Source organism: Chiloscyllium plagiosum, unplaced genomic scaffold (assembly GCF_037043375.1).
Source record: "Chiloscyllium plagiosum isolate Xiang-an unplaced genomic scaffold, Cpla_swu_hap1 HiC_scaffold_50, whole genome shotgun sequence".
Lineage (NCBI taxonomy): Eukaryota > Metazoa > Chordata > Chondrichthyes > Orectolobiformes > Hemiscylliidae > Chiloscyllium > Chiloscyllium plagiosum.
In genome coordinates, this window is record NW_028270188.1 from 52,428,538 (window position 1) to 52,453,078 (window position 24,541).

Consider the following 24,541-nt stretch of genomic DNA (forward strand, 5'->3'; position numbering starts at 1 on the left):
GTGTATTATACTGTAACAGTCCTGTCCCTATGATGGGGTGCAATGCCACTGGTGTATTATACTGTAACAGTCCTGTCCCTATGATGGGGAGCAATGCCACAGGTGTATTATATTGTAACAGTCCTGTCCCTATGATGGGGAGCAATTCCACTGGTGTATTATACTGTAACAGTCCTGTCCTATGATGGCGAGCAATACCATTGGTGTATTATACTGTAACAGTCCTGTCCCTATGATGGGGAGCAATGCCACTGGTGTATTATACTGTAACAGTCCTGTCCCTATGATGGGGAGCAATGCCACTGGTGTATTATACTGTAACAGTCCTGTCCCTATGATGGGGAGCAATGCCACTGGTGTATTATATTGTAACAGTCCTGTCCCTATGATGGGGAGCAATTCCACTGGTGTATTATACTGTAACAGTCCTGTCCTATGATGGCGAGCAATACCATTGGTGTTTTATACTGTAACAGTCCTGTCCCTATGATGGGGTGCAATGCCACTGGTGTGTTATACTGTAACAGTGCAGACCCTAAGATGGGTGCAATGCCACTGGTGCATTATACTGTAACAGACCTGTCCCGATGATGGGGAGCAATGCCACTGCTGTATTATACTGTAACAGTCCTGTCCCTATGATGGAGAGCAATGCCACTGGTGTATTATACTGTAACAGCCCTGTCCCTATGATGGGGAGCAATGCCACTGCTGTATTATACTGTAACAGTCCTGTCCCTATGATGGGGAGCAATGCCACTGGTGTATTATACTGTAACAGTGCAGACCCTAAGATGGGTGCAATGCCACTGGTGCATTATACTGTAACAGACCTGTCCCGATGATGGGGAGCAATGCCACTGCTGTATTATACTGTAACAGTCCTGTCCCTATGATGGAGAGCAATGCCACTGGTGTATTATACTGTAACAGACCTGTCCCGATGATGAGGAGCAATGCCACTGCTGTATTATACTGTAACAGTCCTGTCCCTATGATGGGGAGCAATGCCACTGGTGTATTATACTGTAACAGTCCTGTCCCTATGATGGGGAGCAATGCCACTGGTGTATTATACTGTAACAGTCCTGTCCCTATGATGGGGCGCAATGCCACTGGTGTATTATACTGTAACAGTCCTGTCCCTATGATGGGGAGCAATGCCACTGCTGTATTATACTGTAACAGTCCTGTCCCTATGATGGAGAGCAATGCCACTGGTGTATTATACTGTAACAGCCCTGTCCCTATGATGGGGAGCAATGCCACTGCTGTATTATACTGTAACAGACCTGTCCCGATGATGGGGAGCAATGCCACTGGTGTATTATACTGTAACAGTCCTGTCCCTATGATGGGGAGCAATGCCACTGCTGTATTATACTGTAACAGTCCTGTCCCTATGATGGAGAGCAATGCCACTGGTGTATTATACTGTAACAGCCCTGTCCCTATGATGGGGAGCAATGCCACTGCTGTATTATACTGTAACAGACCTGTCCCGATGATGGGGAGCAATGCCACTGCTGTATTATACTGTAACAGTCCTGTCCCTATGATGGAGAGCAATGCCACTGGTGTATTATACTGTAACAGCCCTGTCCCTATGATGGGGAGCAATGCCACTGCTGTATTATACTGTAACAGTCCTGTCCCTATGATGGGGTGCAATGCCACTGGTGCATTATACTGTAACAGACCTGTCCCTATGATGGGGAGCAATGTCACAGGTGTATTATACTGTAACAGTCCTGTCCCTATGATGGGGAGCAATGTCACAGGTGTATTATACTGTAACAGTCCTGTCCCTATGATGGGGAGCAATGCCACAGGTGTATTATACTGTAACAGTCCTGTCCCTATGATGGGGAGCAATGTCACAGGTGTATTATACTGTAACAGTCCTGTCCCTATGATGGGGAGCAATGTCACAGGTGTATTATACTGTAACAGTCCTGTCCCTATGATGGGGTGCAATGCCACTGGTGTATTATACTGTAACAGCCCTGTCCCTATGATGGGGAGCAATGCCACTGGTGTATTATAGTGTAACAGTCCTGTCCCTATGATGGGGAGCAATGCCACTGGTGTATTATACTGTAACAGTCCTGTCCCTATGATGGGGAGCAATGCCACTGGTGTGTTATACTGTAACAGTGCAGACCCTAAGATGGGTGCAATGCCACTGGTGTGTTATACTGTAACAGTCCTGTCCCTATGATGGGGAGCAATGCCACTAGTGTATTATACTGTAACAGTCCTGTCCCGATGATGGGGAGCAATGCCACTAGTGTATTATACTGTAACAGTCCTGTCCCTATGATGGGGAGCAATGCCACTGGTGTATTATACTGTAACAGTCCTGTCCCTATGATGGGGAGCAATTCCACTCGTGTATTATACTGTAACAGTCCTGTCCCTATGATGGCGAGCAATGCCACTGGTGTATTATATTGTTACAGTCCTGTCCCTATGATGGGGAGCAATGCCACAGGTGTATTATACTGTAACAGTCCTGTCCCTATGATGGGGAGCAATCCCACTGGTGTATTATACTGTAACAGTCCTGTCTCTATGATGGGGAGCAATGCCACTGGTGTATTATACTGTAACAGTCCTGTCGCTATGATAGGGACCTATGTCATTGTTGTATTTTACTGTAACAGTCCTGTCCCTATGATGGGGAGCAATGCCACAAGTGTATTATACTGTAACAGTCCTGTCCCTATGATGGGGAGCAATATCACAGGTGTATTATACTGTAACAGTCCTGTCCCTATGATAGGGAGCAATGCCACTGGTGTATTATACTGTAACAGTCCTGTCGCTATGATCGGGAGCAATGCCACTGGTGTATTATACTGTAACAGTCCTGTCCCTATGATGGGGAGCAATGCCACAGGTGTATTATACTGTAGCAGTCCTGTCCCTATGATAGGGAGCAATGCCACTGGTGTATTATACTGTAACAGTCCTGTCGCTATGATCGGGAGCAATGCCACTGGTGTATTATACTGGAACAGCCCTGTCCCTATGATGGGGAGCAATGCCACTGGTGTATTATACTGTAACAGTCCTGTCCCTATGATGGGGAGCAATGCCACTGGTGTATTATACTGTAACAGTCCTGTCCCTATGATGGGGAGCAATGCCACAGGTGTATTATACTGTAACAGTCCTGTCCCTATGATGGCGAGCAACGCCACTGGTGTATTATACTGTAACAGTCCTGTCCCTATGATGGGGAGCAATTCCACTGGTGTATTATACTCTAACAGTCCTGTCCCTATGATGGGGAGCAATGCCACTGGTGTATTATACTGTAACAGTCCTGTCCCTATGATGGGGAGCAATGCCACTGGTGTATTATACTGTAACAGTCCTGTCCCTATGATGGGGAGCAATGCCATTGGTGTATTATACTGTATCAGTCCTGTCCCTATGTGGGGAGCAATGCCACTGGTGTATTATACTGTGACAGTCATGTCCCTGTGATGGGGAGCAATGCCACTGGTGTATTATACTGTAACAGTCCTGTCTCTATGATGGGGGGCAATGCCACTGGTGTATTATACTGTAACAGTCCTGTCCCTATGATGGGGAGCAATGCCACTGGTGTATTATAATGTAACCGTCCTGTCCCTATGATGGGGAGCAATGCCACAGATGTATTATACTGTAACAGTCCTGTCCCTATGATGGGGAGCAATGCCACTGGTGTATTATACTGTAACAGTCCTGTCACTATGATGGGGAGCAATGCCACTGGTGTATTATACTGTAACAGTCCTGTCACTATGATGGGGAGCAATGCAACTGGTGTATTATACTGTAACAGTCCTGTCCCTATGATGTGGAGCAATTCCACTCGTGTATTATACTGTAACAGTCCTGTCCCTATGATGGGGAGCAATGCCACAGGTGTATTATACTGTAACAGTCCTGTCCCTATGATGGGGAGCAATGCCACAGGTGTATTATACTGTAACAGTCCTGTCCCTATGATGTGGAGCAATGCCACTGGTGTATTATACTGTAACAGTCCTGTCCCTATGATGGGGAGCAATGCCACAGGTGTATTATACTGTAACAGTCCTGTCCCTATGATGTGGAGCAATGCCACTGGTGTATTATACTGTAACAGACCAGTCCCTATGATGGGGAGCAATGCCACTGGTGTATTATACTGTAACAGTCCTGTCCCTATGATGGGGAGCAATGCCACAGGTGTATTATACTGCAACAGTCCTGTCCCTATGATGGGGAGCAATGCCACTGGTGTATTATACTGTAACAGTCCTGTCCCTATGATGGGGTGCAATGCCACTGGTGTATTATACTGTAACAGTCCTGTCCCTATGATGGGGAGCAATGCCACTGGTGTATTATACTGTAACAGTCCTGTCCCTATGATGGGGAGCAATTCCACTGGTGTATTATACTGTAACAGTCCTGTCCTATGATGGCGAGCAATACCATTGGTGTTTTATACTGTAACAGTCCTGTCCCTATGATGGGGTGCAATGCCACTGGTGTGTTATACTGTAACAGTCCTGTCCCTATGATGGGGTGCAATGCCACTGGTGTATTATAGTGTAACAGTGCAGACCCTAAGATGGGTGCAATGCCACTGGTGCATTCTGCTGTAACAGACCTGTCCCTATGATGGGGAGCAATGTCACAGGTGTATTATACTGTAACAGTCCTGTCCCTATGATGGGGAGCAATGCCACTGGTGTATTATACTGTAGCAGTCCTGTCCCTATGATGGGGAGCAATGCCACTGGTGTATTATACTGTAACAGTCCTGTCCCTATGATGGGGAGCAATGCCACTGGTGTATTATACTGTAACATTCCTGTCCCTATGATGGGGAGCAATTCCACTCGTGTATAATACTGTAGCAGTCCTGTCCCTATGATGGGGAGCAATGCCACTGGTGTATTATACTGTAACAGCCCTGTCCCTATGATGGGGAGCAATGTCACAGGTGTATTATACTGTAACAGTCCTGTCCCTATGATGGGGAGCAATGCCACTGGTGTATTATACTGTAACAGTGCAGACCCTAAGATGGGTGCAATGCCACTGGTGCATTATACTGTAACAGACCTGTCCCTATGATGGGGAGCAATGTCACAGGTGTATTATACTGTAACAGTCCTGTCCCTATGATGGGGAGCAATGCCACTGGTGTATTATACTGTAACAGTCCTGTCCCTATGATGGGGAGCAATGTCACAGGTGTATTATACTGTAACAGTCCTGTCCCTATGATGGGGAGCAATGCCACTGCTGTATTATACTGTAACAGTCCTGTCCCTATGATGGGGAGCAATGCCACTGGTGTATTATACTGTAACAGTCCTGTCCCTATGATGGGGAGCAATGTCACAGGTGTATTATACTGTAACAGTCCTGTCCCTATGATGGGGAGCAATGCCACTGCTGTATTATACTGTAACAGTCCTGTCCCTATGATGGGGAGCAATGCCACTGGTGTATTATACTGTAACAGTGCAGACCCTAAGATGGGTGCAATGTCACAGGTGTATTATACTGTAACAGTCCTGTCCCTATGATGGGGAGCAATGCCACTGCTGTATTATACTGTAACAGTCCTGTCCCTATGATGGGGAGCAATGCCACTGGTGTATTATACTGTAACAGCCCTGTCCCTATGATGGGGAGCAATGTCACAGGTGTATTATACTGTAACAGTCCTGTCCCTATGATGGGGAGCAATGCCACTGGTGTATTATACTGTAACAGTGCAGACCCTAAGATGGGTGCAATGCCACTGGTGCATTATACTGTAACAGACCTGTCCCTATGATGGGGAGCAATGTCACAGGTGTATTATACTGTAACAGTCCTGTCCCTATGATGGGGACCAATGCCACGGGTGTATTATAATGTAGCAGTCCTGTCCCTATGATGGGGAGCAATGCCACTGGTGTATTATACTGTAACAGTCCTGTCGCTATGATGGGGAGCAATGCCACTGGTGTATTATACTGTAACAGTCCTGTCCCTATGATGGGGAGCAATGCCACTGGTGTATTATACTGTAACAGTGCAGACCCTAAGATGGGTGCAATGCCACTGGTGCATTATACTGTAACAGACCTGTCCCTATGATGGGGAGCAATGTCACAGGTGTATTATACTGTAACAGTCCTGTCCCTATGATGGGGAGCAATGTCACAGGTGTATTATACTGTAACAGTCCTGTCCCTATGATGGGGAGCAATGCCACTGGTGTATTATACGGTAACAGTCCTGTCCCTATGATGGGGAGCAATGCCACAGGTGTATTATACTGTAACATTCCTGTCCCTATGAGGGGGAGCAATTCCACTCGTGTATAATACTGTAGCAGTCCTGTCCCTATGATGGGGAGCAATGCCACTGGTGTATTATACTGTAACAGTCCTGTCCCTATGATGGGGATCAATGCCACTGGTGTATTATACTGTAACAGTCCTGTCCCTATGATGGGGAGCAATGCCACAGGTGTGTTATACTGAAACAGTCCTGTCCCTATGATGGGGAGCAATGCCACTGGTGTATTATACTGTAACAGTCCTGTCCCTATGATGGGGAGCAATGCCACTGGTGTAATATACTGTAACAGTCCTGTCCCTATGATGGGGAGCAATGCCACTGGTGTATTATACTGTAACAGTCCTGTCCCTATGATGGGGAGCAATGCCACTGGTGTATTATACTGTAACAGTCCTGTCCCTATGATGGGGAGCAATGCCACTGGTGTATTATACTGTAACAGTCCTGTCCCTATGATGGGGAGCAATTCCACTCGTGTATTATACTGTAACAGTCCTGTCCCTATGATGGCGAGCAATGCCACTGGTGTATTATATTGTTACAGTCCTGTCCCTATGATGGGGAGCAATGCCACAGGTGTATTATACTGTAACAGTCCTGTCCCTATGATGGGGAGCAATGCCACAGGTGTATTATACTGTAACAGTCCTGTCCCTATGATGGGGAGCAATCCCACTGGTGTATTATACTGTAACAGTCCTGTCTCTATGATGGGGAGCAATGCCACTGGTGTATTATACTGTAACAGTCCTGTCGCTATGATAGGGACCAATGTCATTGTTGTATTTTACTGTAACAGTCCTGTCCCTATGATGGGGAGCAATGCCACAAGTGTATTATACTGTAACAGTCCTGTCCCTATGATGGGGAGCAATATCACAGGTGTATTATACTGTAGCAGTCCTGTCCCTATGATAGGGAGCAATGCCACTGGTGTATTATACTGTAACAGTCCTGTCGCTATGATCGGGAGCAATGCCACTGGTGTATTATACTGTAACAGTCCTGTCCCTATGATGGGGAGCAATGCCACAGGTGTATTATACTGTAGCAGTCCTGTCCCTATGATAGGGAGCAATGCCACTGGTGTATTATACTGTAACAGTCCTGTCGCTATGATCGGGAGCAATGCCACTGGTGTATTATACTGTAACAGTCCTGTCCCTATGATGGGGAGCAATGCCACTGGTGTATTATACTGTAACAGACCTGTCCCTATGATGGGGAGCAATGTCACAGGTGTATTATACTGTAAGAGTCCTGTGCCTATGATGGGAGCAATGCCACTGGTGTATTATACTGTAACAGTCCTGTCCCTATGATGGGGAGCAATGTCACAGGTGTATTATACTGTAACAGACCTGTCCCTATGATGGGGAGCAATGTCACAGGTGTATTATACTGTAACAGTCCTATCCCTATGATGGGAAGCAATGCCACTGGTGTATTATACTGCAACAGACCTGTCCCTATGATGGGGAGCAATGTCACAGGTGTATTATACTGTAAGAGTCCTGTCCCTATGATGGGAGCAATGCCACTGGTGTATTATACTGTAACAGTCCTGTCCCTATGATGGGGAGCAATGTCACAGGTGTATTATACTGTAACAGTCCTGACCGTATTATGGGTAGCAATGCCACAGGTGTATTATACTGTAACAGTCCTGTCCCTATGATGGGGAGCAATGCCACTGGTGTATTATACTGTATCAGTCCTGTCGCTATGATGGGGAGCAATGCCACTGGTGTATGAAACTGTAACAGTCCTGTCCCTATGATGGGGAGCAATGCCACAGGTGTATTATACTGTAACAGTCCTGTCGCTATGATGGGGAGCAATGCCACTGGTGTATTATACTGTAACAGTCCTGTCCCTATGATGAGGAGCAATGCCACTGGTGTATTATACTGTAACAGTCCTGTCCCTATGATGGGGAGCAATGCCACTGGTGTATTATACTGTAACAGTCCTGTCCCTATGATGGGGAGCAATGCCACAGGTGTATTATACTGTAACAGTCCTGTCGCTATGATGGGGAGCAATGCCACTGGTGTATTATACTGTAACAGTCCTGTCCCTATGATGAGGAGCAATGCCACTGGTGTATTATACTGTAACAGTCCTGTCCCTATGATGGGGAGCAATGCCACTGGTGTATTATACTTTAACAGTCATGTCCCTATGATGGGGAGCAATGCCACTGGTGTATTATACTGTAACAGTCCTGTCCCTATGATGGGGAGCAATGCCACTGGTGTATTATACTTTAACAGTCATGTCCCTATGATGGGGAGCAATGCCACTGGTGTATTTTACTGTAACAGCCCTGTCCCTATGATGGGGAGCAATGCCACTGGTGTATTATACTGTAACAGTCCTTTCCCTATGATGAGGAGCAATGCCACTGGTGTATTATACTGTAACAGTCCTGTCCCTATGATGGGGAGCAATGCCACTGGTGTATTATACTGTAACAGTCCTGTCCCTATGATGAGGAGCAATGCCACTGGTGTATTATACTGTAACAGTCCTGTCGCTATGATGGGGAGCAATGCCACTGGTGTATTATACTGTAACAGTCCTGTCCCTATGATGGGGAGCAATGCCACTGGTGTATTATACTGTAACAGTCCTGTCCCTATGATGGGGAGCAATGCCACTGGTGTATTATACTGTAACAGTCCTGTCCCTATGATGGGGAGCAATGCCACTGGTGTATTATACTGTAACAGTCCTGTCCCTATGATGGGGAGCAATGCCACTGGTGTATTATACTGTAACAGTCCTGTCCCTATGATGAGGAGCAGTGCCACTGGTGTATTATACTGTAACAGTCCTGTCCCTATGATGGGGAGCAATGCCACTGGTGTATTATACTGTAACAGTCCTGTCCCTATGATGAGGAGCAATGCCACTGGTGTATTATACTGTAACAGTCCTGTCCCTATGATGGGGAGCAATGCCACTAGTGTATTATACTGTAACAGTCCTGTCCCTATGATGGGGAGCAATGCCACTGGTGTATTATACTGTAACAGACCTGTCCCTATGATGAGGAGCAATGCCACTGGTGTATTATACTGTAACAGTCCTGTCCCTATGATGGGGAGCAATGCCACTGGTGTATTATACTGTAACAGTCCTGTCCCTATGATGGGGAGCAATGCCACTGGTGTATTATACTGTAACAGTCCTGTCCCTATGATGGGGAGCAATGCCACTGGTGTATTATACTGTAACAGTCCTGTCCCTATGATGAGGAGCAGTGCCACTGGTGTATTATACTGTAACAGTCCTGTCCCTATGATGGGGAGCAATGCCACTGGTGTATTATACTGTAACAGTCCTGTCCCTATGATGAGGAGCAATGCCACTGGTGTATTATACTGTAACAGTCCTGTCCCTATGATGGGGAGCAATGCCACTAGTGTATTATACTGTAACAGTCCTGTCCCTATGATGGGGAGCAATGCCACTGGTGTATTATACTGTAACAGACCTGTCCCTATGATGAGGAGCAATGCCACTGGTGTATTATACTGTAACAGTCCTGTCCCTATGATGGGGAGCAATGCCACAGGTGTATTATACTGTAACAGTCCTGTCCCTATGATGAGGAGCAGTGCCACTGGTGTATTATACTGTAACAGTCCTGTCCCTATGATGGGGCGCAATGCCACTGGTGTATTTTACTGTAACAGTCCTGTCCCTATGATGGGGAGCAATGCCACTGGTGTATTATACTGTAACAGTCCTGTCCCTATGATGGGGAGCAATGACACTGGTGTATTATACTGTAACAGTCCTGTCCCTATGATGGGGAGCAATGCCACTGGTGTATTATACTGTAACAGTCCTGTCGCTATGATGGGGCGCAATGCCACTGGTGTATTTTACTGTAACAGTCCTGTCCCTATGATGGGGAGCAATGCCACTGGTGTATTATACTGTAACAGTCCTGTCCCTATGATGGGGAGCAATGCCACTGGTGTATTATACTGTCACAGTCCTGTCCCTATGATGGGGAGCAATGCCACTGGTGTATTATACTGTAACAGTCCTGTCCCTATGATGGGGAGCAATGCCACTGGTGTATTATACTGTAACAGTCCTGTCCCTATGATGGGGAGCAATGCCACTGGTGTATTTTACTGTAACAGTCCTGTCCCTATGATGGGGAGCAATGCCACAGGTGTATTATACTGTAACAGTCCTGTCCCTATGATGGGGCGCAATGCCACTGGTGTATTATACTGTAACAGTCCTGTCCCTATGATGAGGAGCAGTGCCATTGGTGTATTATACTGTAACAGTCCTGTCCCTATGATGGGGCGCAATGCCACTGGTGTATTTTACTGTAACAGTCCTGTCCCTACGATGGGGAGCAATGCCACTGGTGTATTATACTGTAGCAGTCCTGTCCCTATGATGGGGAGCAATGCCACTGGTGTATTATACTGTAACAGTCCTGTCCCTATGATGTGGAGCAATGCCACTGGTGTATTATACTGTAACAGTCCTGTCCCTTTGATGAGGAGCAATGCCACTGGTGTATTATACTGTAACAGTCCTGTCCCTATGATGAGGAGCAATGCCACTGGTGTATTATACTGTAACAGTCCTGTCCCTATGATGGGGAGCAATGCCACTGGTGTATTATACTGTAACAGTCCTGTCCCTATGATGAGGAGCAATGCCACTGGTGTATTATACTGTAACAGTCCTGTCCCTATGATGGGGAGCAATGCCACTGGTGTATTATACTGTAACAGTCCTGTTCCTATGATGGGGAGCAATGCCACTGGTGTATTATAATGTAACAGTCCTGTCCCTATGATGGGGAGCAATGCCACTGGTGTATTATACTGTATCAGTCCTGTCCCTATGATGAGGAGCAGTGCCACTGGTGTATTATACTGTAACAGTCCTGTCCCTATGATGGGGCGCAATGCCACTGGTGTATTTTACTGTAACAGTCCTGTCCCTACGATGGGGAGCAATGCCACTGGTGTATTATACTGTAGCAGTCCTGTCCCTATGATGGGGAGCAATGCCACTGGTGTATTATACTGTAACAGTCCTGTCCCTATGATGTGGAGCAATGCCACTGGTGTATTATACTGTAACAGTCCTGTCCCTATGATGAGGAGCAATGCCACTGGTGTATTATACTGTAACAGTCCTGTCCCTATGATGGGGAGCAATGCCACTGGTGTATTATACTGTAACAGTCCTGTCCCTATGATGGGGAGCAATGCCACTGGTGTATTATACTGTAACAGTCCTGTCCCTATGATGAGGAGCAATGCCACTGGTGTATTATACTGTAACAGTCCTGTCCCTATGATGGGGAGCAATGCCACAGGTGTATTATACTGTAACAGTCCTGTCTCTATGGTGGGGAGCAATGCCACTGGTGTATTATACTGTAACAGTCCTGTCCCTATGATGTGGAGCAATGCCACTGGTGTATTATACTGTAACAGTCCTGTCCCTATGATGGGGAGCAATGCCACTGGTGTATTATACTGTAACAGTCCTGTCCCTATGATGAGGAGCAATGCCACTGGTGTATTATACTGTAACATTCCTGTCCCTATGATGGGGAGCAATGCCACTGGTGTATTATACTGTAACAGTCCTGTCCCTATGCTGGGGAGCAATGCCACTGGTGTATTATACTGTAACAGTCCTGTCCCTATGATGAGGAGCAATGCCACTGGTGTATTATACTGTAACATTCCTGTCCCTATGATGGGGAGCAATGCCACTGGTGTATTATACTGTAACAGTCCTGTCCCTATGATGAGGAGCAATGCCACTGGTGTATTATACTGTAACAGTCCTGTCCCTATGATGGGGAGCAATGCCACTGGTGTATTATACTGTAACAGTCCTGTCCCTATGGTGGGGAGCAATGCCACTGGTGTATTATACTGTAACAGTCCTGTCCCTATGATGGGGAGCAATGCCACTGGTGTATTATACTGTAACAGTCCTGTCCCTATGATGGGGAGCAATGCCACTGGTGTATTATACTTTAACAGTCATGTCCCTATGATGGGGAGCAATGCCACTGGTGTATTATACTTTAACAGTCATGTCCCTATGATGGGGAGCAATGCCACTGGTGTATTATACTGTAACAGTCCTGTCCCTATGATGAGGAGCAATGCCACTGGTGTATTATCCTGTAACAGTCCTGTCCCTATGATGGGGAGCAATGCCACTGGTGTATTATACTGTAACAGTCCTGTACCTATGATGAGGAGCAATGCCACTGGTGTATTATAGTGTAACAGTCCTGTCCCTATGATGGGGAGCAATGCCACTGGTGTATTATACTGTAACAGTCCTGTCCCTATGATGGGGAGCAATGCCACTGGTGTATTATACTGTAACAGTCCTGTCCCTATGATGAGGTGCAATGCCACTGGTGTATTACACTGTAACAGTCCTGTCCCTATGATGGGGCGCAATGCCACTGGTGTATTTTACTGTAACAGTCCTGTCCCTATGATGGGGAGCAATGCCACTAGTGTATTATACTGTAACAGTCCTGTCCCTATGATGGGGCGCAATGCCACTGGTGTATTTTACTGTAACAGTCCTGTCCCTATGATGGGGAGCAATGCCACTAGTGTATTATACTGTAACAGTCCTGTCCCTATGATGGGGAGCAATGCCACTGGTGTATTATACTGTAACAGACCTGTCCCTATGATGAGGAGCAATGCCACTGGTGTATTATACTGTAACAGTCCTGTCCCTATGATGGGGAGCAATGCCACAGGTGTATTATACTGTAACAGTCCTGTCCCTATGATGAGGAGCAGTGCCACTGGTGTATTATACTGTAACAGTCCTGTCCCTATGATGGGGCGCAATGCCACTGGTGTATTTTACTGTAACAGTCCTGTCCCTATGATGGGGAGCAATGCCACTGGTGTATTATACTGTAACAGTCCTGTCCCTATGATGAGGAGCAGTGCCACTGGTGTATTATACTGTAACAGTCCTGTCCCTATGATGGGGCGCAATGCCACTGATGTATTTTACTGTAACAGTCCTGTCCCTACGATGGGGAGCAATGCCACTGGTGTATTATACTGTAGCAGTCCTGTCCCTATGATGGGGAGCAATGCCACTGGTGTATTATACTGTAACAGTCCTGTCGCTATGATGGGGAGCAATGCCACTGGTGTATTATACTGTAACAGTCCTGTCCCTATGATGAGGAGCAATGCCACTGGTGTATTATACTGTAACAGTCCTGTCCCTATGATGAGGAGCAATGCCACTGGTGTATTATACTGTAACAGTCCTGTCCCTATGATGGGGAGCAATGCCACTGGTGTATTATACTGTAACAGTCCTGTCCCTATGATGAGGAGCAATGCCACTGGTGTATTATACTGTAACAGTCCTGTCCCTATGATGGGGAGCAATGCCACTGGTGTATTATACTGTAACAGTCCTGTCCCTATGATGGGGAGCAATGCCACTGGTGTATTATAATGTAACAGTCCTGTCCCTATGATGGGGAGCAATGCCACTGGTGTATTATACTGTAACAGTCCTGTCCCTATGATGGGGAGCAATGCCACTGGTGTATTATACTGTAACAGTCCTGTCCCTGTGATGAGGAGCAGTGCCACTGGTGTATTATACTGTAACAGTCCTGTCCCTATGATGGGGCGCAATGCCACTGGTGTATTTTACTGTAACAGTCCTGTCCCTACGATGGGGAGCAATGCCACTGGTGTATTATACTGTAACAGTCCTGTCCCTATGATGGGGAGCAATGCCACAGGTGTATTATACTGTAACAGTCCTGTCTCTATGATGGGGAGCAATGCCACTGGTGTATTATACTGTAACAGTCCTGTCCCTCTGATGTGGAGCAATGCCACTGGTGTATTATACTGTAACAGTCCTGTCCCTATGATGAGGAGCAATGCCACTGGTGTATTATACTGTAACAGTCCTGTCCCTATGATGGGGAGCAATGCCACTGGTGTATTATACTGTAACAGTCCTGTCCCTATGATGAGGAGCAATGCCACTGGTGTATTATACTGTAACATTCCTGTCCCTATGATGGGGAGCAATGCCACTGGTGTATTATACTGTAACAGTCCTGTCCCTATGATGAGGAGCAATGCCACTGGTGTATTATACTGTAACAGTCCTGTCCCTATGATGGGGAGCAATGCCACTGGTGTGTTATACTGTAACAGTCCTGTCCCTATGATGGGGCGCAATGCCACTGGTGTATTTTACTGTAACAGTCCTGTCCCTATGATGGGGAGCAATGCCACTGGTGTATTATACTGTAACAGTCCTGTCCCTATGATGAGGAGCAATGCCACTGGTGTATTATACTGTAACAGTCCTGTCCCTATGATGGGGAGCAATGCCACAGGTGTATTATACTGTAACAGTCCTGTCTCTATGATGGGGAGCAATGCCACTGGTGTATTATACTGTAACAGTCCTGTCCCTATGATGTGGAGCAATGCCACTGGTGTATTATACTGTAACAGTCCTGTCCCTATGATGAGGAGCAATGCCACTGGTGTATTATACTGTAACAGTCCTGTCCCTATGATGGGGAGCAATGCCACTGGTGTATTATACTGTAACAGTCCTGTCCCTATGATGAGGAGCAATGCCACTGGTGTATTATACTGTAACATTCCTGTCCCTATGATGGGGAGCAATGCCACTGGTGTATTATACTGGAACAGTCCTGTCCCTATGATGGGGAGCAATGCCACTGGTGTATTATACTGTAACAGTCCTGTCCCTATGATGAGGAGCAATGCCACTGGTGTATTATACTGTAACATTCCTGTCCCTATGATGGGGAGCAATGCCACTGGTGTATTATACTGTAACAGTCCTGTCCCTATGATGAGGAGCAATGCCACTGGTGTATTATACTGCAACAGTCCTGTCCCTATGATGGGGAGCAATGCCACTGGTGTATTATACTGTAACAGTCCTGTCCCTATGGTGGGGAGCAATGCCACTGGTGTATTATACTGTAACAGTCCTGTCCCTATGATGGGGAGCAATGCCACTGGTGTATTATACTGTAACAGTCCTGTCCCTATGATGGGGAGCAATGCCACTGGTGTATTATACTTTAACAGTCATGTCCCTATGATGGGGAGCAATGCCACTGGTGTATTATACTTTAACAGTCATGTCCCTATGATGGGGAGCAATGCCACTGGTGTATTATACTGTAACAGTCCTGTCCCTATGATGAGGAGCAATGCCACTGGTGTATTATACTGTAACAGTCCTGTCCCTATGATGGGGAGCAATGCCACTGGTGTATTATACTGTAACAGTCCTGTACCTATGATGGGGAGCAATGCCACTGGTGTATTATACTGTAACAGTCCTGTCCCTATGATGGGGAGCAATGCCACTGGTGTATTATACTGTAACAGTCCTGTCCCTATGATGGGGAGCAATGCCACTGGTGTATTATACTGTAACAGTCCTGTCCCTATGATGAGGAGCAATGCCACTGGTGTATTATACTGTAACAGTCCTGTCCCTATGATGGGGAGCAATGCCACTGGTGTATTATACTTTAACAGTCATGTCCCTATGATGGGGAGCAATGCCACTGGTGTATTATACTTTAACAGTCATGTCCCTATGATGGGGAGCAATGCCACTGGTGTATTATACTGTAACAGTCCTGTCCCTATGATGAGGAGCAATGCCACTGGTGTATTATACTGTAACAGTCCTGTCCCTATGATGGGGAGCAATGCCACTGGTGTATTATACTTTAACAGTCATGTCCCTATGATGGGGAGCAATGCCACTGGTGTATTATACTGTAACAGTCCTGTCCCTATGATGGGGAGCAATGCCACTGGTGTATTATACTGTAACAGTCCTGTCCCTATGATGGGGAGCAATGCCACTGGTGTATTATACTGTAACAGTCCTGTCCCTATGATGGGGAGCAATGCCACTGGTGTATTATACTGTAACAGTCCTGTCCCTATGATGAGGAGCAATGCCACTGGTGTATTATACTGTAACAGTCCTGTCCCTATGATGGGGAGCAATGCCACTGGTGTATTATACTTTAACAGTCATGTCCCTATGATGGGGAGCAATGCCACTGGTGTATTATACTTTAACAGTCATGTCCCTATGATGGGGAGCAATGCCACTGGTGTATTATACTGTAACAGTCCTGTCCCTATGATGAGGAGCAATGCCACTGGTGTATTATACTGTAACAGTCCTGTCCCTATGATGGGGAGCAATGCCACTGGTGTATTATACTGTAACAGTCCTGTCCCTATGATGGGGAGCAATGCCACTGGTGTATTATACTGTAACAGTCCTGTCCCTATGATGGGGAGCAATGCCACTGGTGTATTATACTGTAACAGTCCTGTCCCTATGATGAGGAGCAATGCCACTGGTGTATTATACTGTAACAGTCCTGTCCCTATGATGAGGAGCAATGCCACTGGTGTATTATACTGTAACAGTCCTGTCCCTATGATGGGGCGCAATGCCACTGGTGTATTTTACTGTAACAGTCCTGTCCCTATGATGGGGAGCAATGCCACTGGTGTATTATACTGTAACAGTCCTGTCCCTATGATGGGGAGCAATGCCACTGGTGTATTATACTGTAACAGTCCTGTCGCTATGATCGGGAGCAATGCCACTGGTGTATTATACTGTAACAGTCCTGTCCCTATGATGGGGAGCAATGCCACTGGTGTATTATACTGGAACAGTCCTGTCCCTATGATGGGGAGCAATGCCACTGGTGTATTATACTGTAACAGTCCTGTCCCTATGATGGGGAGCAATGCCACTGGTGTATTATACTGTAACAGTCCTGTCCCTCTGATGGGGAGCAATGCCACTGGTGTATTATACTGTAACAGTCCTGTCCCTATGATGAGGAGCAATGCCACTGGTGTATTATACTGTAACAGTCCTGTCCCTATGATGAGGAGCAATGTCACTGGTGTATTATACTGTAACAGTCCTGTCCCTATGTGGGGAGCAATGCCACTGGTGTATTATACTGTAACAGTCCTGTCCCTATGATGGGGCGCAATGCCACTGGTGTATTATACTGTAACAGTCCTGTCCCTATGATGGGGAGCAATGCCACTGGTGTATTATACTGTAACAGTCCTGTCCCTATGATGGGGCGCAATGCCACTGGTGTATTTTACTGTAACAGTCCTGTCCCTATGATGGGGAGCAATGCCACTGGTGTGTTATACTGTAACAGTCCTGTCCCTATGATAGGGAGCAATGCCACTGGTGTATTATACTGTAACAGTCCTGTCCCTATGATGGGAAGCAATGCCACTGGTGTATTATACTGTAACAGTCCTGTCCCTATGATGAGGAGCAATGCCACTGGTGTATTATACTGTAACAGTCCTGTCCCTATGATGGGGAGCAATGCCACAGGTGTATTATACTTTAACAGTCATATCCCTATGATGGGGAGCAATGCCACTGGTGTATTATACTGTAACAGTCCTGTCCCTATGATGGGGAGCAATGCCACTGGTGTATTATACTGTAACAGTCCTGTCCCTATGATGGGGAGCAATGCCACAGGTGTATTATACTGTAACAGTCCTGTCCCTATGATGGGGAGCAATGCCACAGGTGTATTATACTGTAACAGTCCTGTCCCTATGATGGGGAGCAATGCCACTGGTGTATTATAGTGTAACAGTCCTGTCCCTATGATGAGGAGCAATGCCACAGGTGTATTATACTGTAACAGTCCTGTCCCTATGATGAGGAGCAATGCCACTGGTGTATTATACTGTAACAGTCCTGTCCCTATGATGAGGAGCAATGCCACAGGTGTATTATACTGTAACAGTCCTGTCCCTATGATGAGGAGCAATGCCACTGGTGTATTTTACTGTAACAGTCCGGTCCCTATGATGGGGAGCAATGCCACTGGTGTATTATACTGTAACAGTCCTGTCCCTATGATGAGGAGCAATGCCTCTGGTGTATTATACTGTAACAGTCCTGTCCCTATGATGGGGAGCAATGCCACTGGTGTATTATACTGTAACAGTCCTGTCCCTATGATGGGGCGCAATGCCACTGGTGTATTATACTGTAACAGTCCTGTCCCTATGATGGGGAGCAATGCCACTGGTGTATTTTACTGTAACAGTCCTGTCCCTATGATGAGGAGCAATGCCACTGGTGTATTATACTGTAACAGTCCTGTCCCTATGATGGGTAGCAATGCCACTGGTGTAGAATACTGTAACAGTCCTGTCCCTATGATGTGGAGCAATGCCACTGGTGTATTATACTGTAACAGTCCTGTCCCTATGATGGGGAGCAATGCCACTGGTATATTATACTGTAACAGTCCTGTCCCTATGATGGGGAGCAATGCCACTGGTGTATTATAGTGTAACAGTCCTGTCCCTATGATGGGGAGCAATGCCACTGGTGTATTATACTGTAACAGTCCTGTCCCTATGATGGGGAGCAATGCCACTGGTGTATTTTACTGTAACAGTCCTGTCCCTATGATGGGGAGCAATGCCACAGGTGTATTATACTGTAACAGTCCTGTCCCTATGATGGGGAGCAATGCCACAGGTGTATTATACTGTAACAGTCCTGTCCCTATGATGTGGAGCAATGCCACTGGTGTATTATACTGTAACAGTCCTGTCCCTATGATGAGGAGCAATGCCACTGGTGTATTATACTGTAACAGTCCTGTCCGTATGATGGGGAGCAATGCCACTGGTGTATTATACTGTAACAGTCCTGTCCCTATGATGGGGAGCAAGGTCACAGGTGTATTATACTTTAACAGTCCTGTCCCTATGATGGGGAGCAATGCCACTGGTGTATTATACTTTAACAGTCATGTCCCTATGATGGGGAGCAATGCCACTGGTGTATTATACTTTAACAGTCATGTCCCTATGATGGGGAGCAATGCCACTGGTGTATTATACTGTAACAGTCCTGTCCCTATGATGAGGAGCAATGCCACTGGTGTATTATACTGTAACAGTCCTGTCCCTATGATGGGGAGCAATGCCACTGGTGTATTATACTTTAACAGTCATGTCCCTATGATGGGGAGCAATGCCACTGGTGTATTATACTTTAACAGTCATGTCCCTATGATGGGGAGCAATGCCACTGGTGTATTATACTGTAACAGTCCTGTCCCTATGATGGGGAGCAATGCCACTGGTGTATTATACTGTAACAGTCCTGTCCCTATGATGGGGAGCAATGCCACTGGTGTATTATACTGTAACAGTCCTGTCCCTATGATGGGGAGCAATGCCACTGGTGTATTATACTGTAACAGTCCTGTCCCTATGATGAGGAGCAATGCCATTGGTGTATTATACTGTAACAGTCCTGTCCCTATGATGGGGAGCAATGCCACTGGTGTATAATACTGTAACAGTCCTGTCCCTATGATGGGGAGCAATGCCACTGGTGTATAATACTGTAACAGTCCTGTCCCTATGATGGCGAGCAATGCCACTGGTGTATTATACTGTAACAGTCCTGTCCCTATGATGGGGAGCAATGCCACTGGTGTATTATACTGTAACAGTCCTGTCGCTATGATGGGGAGCAATGCCACTGGTGTATTATACTGTAACAGTCCTGTCCCTATGATGGGGAGCAATGCCACTGGTGTATTATACTGTAACAGTCCCGTCCCTATGATGGGGAGCAATTCCACTCGTGTGTTATACAGTAACTGTCCTGTCGCTATGATGGTGAGCAATGCCACTGGTGTATTATAATGTAACAGTCCTGTCCCTATGATGGGGAGCAATGTCACTGGTGTATTATACTGTAACAGTCCTGTCCCTATGACTGGGAGCAATGCCACTGGTGTATTATACTGTAACAGTCCTGTCCCTATGATGGGGAGCAATGCCACTGGTGTATTATACTGTAACAGTCCTGTCCCTATGATGGGGAGCAATGCCACAGGAGTATTATATTGTAACAGACCTGTCCCTATGATGGGGAGCAATGCCACTGGTGTATTATACTGTATCAGTCCTGTCCCTATGATGGGGAGCAATGCCACTGGTGTATTATACTGTAACAGTCCTGTCCCTATGATGGGGAGCAATGCCACTGGTGTATTATACTGTAACAGTCCTGTCCCTATGATGGGGAGCAATGCCACTGGAGTATTATATTGTAACAGACCTGTCCCTATGATGGGGAGCAATGCCACTGGTGTATTATACTGTATCAGTCCTGTCCCTATGATGGGGAGCAATGCCACTGGTGTATTATACTGTAACAGACCTGTCCCTATGATGGGGAGCAATGCCACTGGTGTATTATACTGTAACAGTCCTGTCCCTATGATGGGGAGCAATGCCACTGGTGTGTTATACTGTAACAGTCCTGTCCCTATGATGGGGAGCAATGCCATTGGTGTATTATACTGTAACAGTCCTGTCCCTATGATGGGGAGCAATGCCACTGGTGTATTATACTGTAACAGTCCTGTCACTATGATGGGTAGCAATGCCACTGGTGTATTATACTGTAACAGTCCTGTCCCTATGATGGGGAGCAATGCCACTGGTGTATTATACTGTAACAGTCCTGTCCCTATGATGGGGAGCAATGCCACTGGTGTATTATACTGTAACAGTCCTGTCCCTATGATGGGGAGCAATGCCACAGGTGTATTATAATGTAACAGTCCTGTCCCTATGATGGGGAGCAATGCCACTGGTGTATTATACTGTAACAGTCCTGTCCCTATGATGGGGAGCAATGCCACAGGTGTATTATACTGTAACAGTCCTGTCCCTATGATGGGGAGCAATGCCACTGGTGTATTATACTGTAACAGTCCTGTCCCTATGATGGGGAGCAATGCCACTGGTGTATTATACTGTAACAGTCCTGTCCCTATGATGGGGAGCAATGCCACTGGTGTGTTATACTGTAACAGTCCTGTCCCTATGATGGGGAGCAATGCCACTGGTGTATTATACTGTAACAGTCCTGTCCCTATGATGGGGAGCAATGCCACAGGTGTATTATACTGTAACAGTCCTGTCCCTATGATGGGGAGCAATGCCACTGGTGTATTATACTGTAACAGTCCTGTCCCTATGATGGGGAGCAATGCCACTGGTGTGTTATACTGTAACAGTCCTGTCCCTATGATGGGGAGCAATGCCACTGGTGTATTATACTGTAACAGTCCTGTCCCTATGATGGGGAGCAATGCCACTGGTGTGTTATACTGTAACAGTCCTGTCCCTATGATGGGGAGCAATGCCACTGGTGTATTATACTGTAACAGTCCTGTCCCTATGATGGGGAGCAATGCCACAGGTGTCTTATAATGTCACAGTCCTGTCCCTATGATGGGGAGCAATGCCACAGGTGTATTATACTGTAACAGTCCTGTCCCTATGATGGGGAGCAATGCCACTGGAGTATTATATTGTAACAGACCTGTCCCTATGATGGGGAGCAATGCCACTGGAGTATTATATTGTAACAGACCTGTCCCTATGATGGGGAGCAATGCCACTGGAGTATTATATTGTAACAGACCTGTCCCTATGATGGGGAGCAATGCCACTGGAGTATTATATTGTAACAGACCTGTCCCTATGATGGGGAGCAATGCCACTGGAGTATTATATTGTAACAGTCCTGTCCCTATGATGGGGAGCAATGCCACTGGTGTATTATACTGTAACAGTCCTGTCCCTATGATGGGGAGCAATGCCACTGGTGTATTATACTGTAACAGTCCTGTCCCTATGATGGCGAGCAATGCCACTGATGTATTATACTGTAACCGTCCTGTCCCTATGATGGGGAGCAATGCCACAGGTGTATTATACTGTAACAGCCCTGTCCCTATTATGGGAAGCAATGCCACTGGTGTATTATACTGTAACAGCCCTGTCCCTATGATGGGGAGCAATGCCACTGGTGTATTATGCTGTAACAGTCCTGTCCCTATGATGGGGAGCAATGCCACTGGTGTATTATACTGTAACAGTCCTGTCCCTGTGATGGGGAGCAATGCCACTGGTGTATTATATTGTAACAGTCCTGTCTCTATGATGGGGAGCAATGCCACTGGTGTATTATACTGTAACAGCCCTGTCCCTATGATGGGGAGCAATGCCACTGGTGTATTATACTGGAACAGTCCTGTCCCTATGATGGGGAGCAATTCCACTCGTGTATTATACTGTAACAGTCCTGTCCCTACGATGGGGAGCAATGCTACTGGCGTATTATACTGTAACAGTCCTGTCCCTATGATGGGGAGCAATGCCACTGGTGTATTATACTGTAACAGTCCTGTCCCTATGATGGGGAGCAATGCCACTGGTGTATTATACTGTAACAGTCCTGTCCCTATGATGGGGAGCAATGCCACTGGTGTATTATACTGTAACAGTCCTGTCCCTATGATGGGGAGCAATGCCACTGGTGTATTATGCTGTAACAGTCCTGTTCCTATGATGGGGAGCAATGCCACTGGTGTATTATACTGTAACAGTCCTGTCCCTAAGATGGGGAGCAATGCCACAGGTGTATTATACTGTAACAGTCCTGTCCCTATTATGGGAAGCAATGCCACTGGTGTATTATACTGTAACAGCCCTGTCCCTATGATGGGGAGCAATGCCACTGGTGTATTATGCTGTAACAGTCCTGTTCCTATGATGGGGAGCAATGCCACTGGTGTATTATACTGTAACAGTCCTGTCCCTGTGATGGGGAGCAATGCCACTGGTGTATTATATTGTAACAGTCCTGTCTCTATGATGGGGAGCAATGCCACTGGTGTATTATCCTGTAACAGCCCTGTCCCTATGATGGGGAGCAATGCCACTGGTGTATTATACTGGAACAGTCCTGTCCCTATGATGGGGAGCAATTCCACTCGTGTATTATACTGTAACAGTCCTGTCCCTACGATGGGGAGCAATGCTACTGGTGCATTATACTGTAACAGTCCTGTCCCTAAGATGGGGAGCAATGCCACTGGCGTATTATACTGTAACAGTCCTGTCCCTATGATGGGGAGCAATGCCACTGGTGTATTATACTGTAACAGTCCTGTCCCTAAGATGGGGAGCAATGCCACTGGTGTTTTATACTGTAACAGCCCTGTCCCTATGATGGGGAGCAATGCCACTGGTGTATTATACTGTAACAGTCCTGTCCCTATGATGGGGAGCAATGCCACTGGTGTATTATACTGTAACAGTCCTGTCCCTATGATGGGGAGCAATGCCACTGGTGTATGATACTGTAACATATGATCATTATTCACACTGCTGTCTTGACTCCTCGCTTTCTCTGGTGTCTGATTGTCTTCTGGTTTCTCCCTCACTCTCGCCCTCCTTCCCGCTTCCTCCTTACCCCCCAGATGCCCAGGAGTACCCCACCTTCCGTGGTTTGGTGTCTGAGAATGATTCCGCCTCACCAGGCCTTGACTTCCAGCGCATGTTGAGGATCAACCAAACGCTGTACATTTCTGCAAGGTAAGATCCACCAACCCACTCAGCTGTGTCGCCCATCGGGACCCTCCCACCTTGGGGGTTTTGGTCTCTGGGCGGACGAGCATTGCCACAGGTGCGACAGTGCCCACACTCTGGCACCATGTTGATGAGCAATGCCACCTGTGTGCCTTTGAATAACGTTCTGGCTTCTGTAAAGAAGGTCGATCTGTTGCTATAGCATTGACAAATACTGTTTCAGTATTATACTGTAACAGAGCGCTCCCGATGATGGGGAGCAATGCCACTGGTGTATTATACTGTAACAGTCCTGTCGCTATGATGGGGAGCAATGCCACTGGTGTATTATACTGTAACAGTCCTGTCCCTATGATGGGGAGCAATGCCACAGGTGTATTATACTGTAACAGTCCTGTCCCTATGATGGGGAGCAATGCCACAGGTGTATTATACTGTAACAGTCCTGTCGCTATGATGGGAGCAATGCCACTGGCGTATTATACTGTAACAGTCTTGTCCCTATGATGAGGAGCAATGCCACTGGTGTGTTATACTGTAACAGTCCTGTCCCTATGATGGGGAGCAATGCCACTGGTGTGTTATACTGTAACAGTCCTGTC

General features: G+C 46.6%; 1 protein-coding gene across 1 annotated transcript in view; it reads left to right on the forward strand.

Annotated features, from left to right (window-relative positions):
* The window catches only part of LOC122545367 (semaphorin-6D-like), a 133,561-nt gene that overhangs the window by 97,045 nt on the left and 11,975 nt on the right, over positions 1-24,541 (forward strand). The window contains exon 3 of the mRNA XM_087985111.1: positions 23,831-23,945. Coding sequence (XP_087841237.1) covers positions 23,831-23,945 — 115 coding nt within the window. The remainder of the gene's footprint in view (positions 1-23,830; positions 23,946-24,541) is intronic.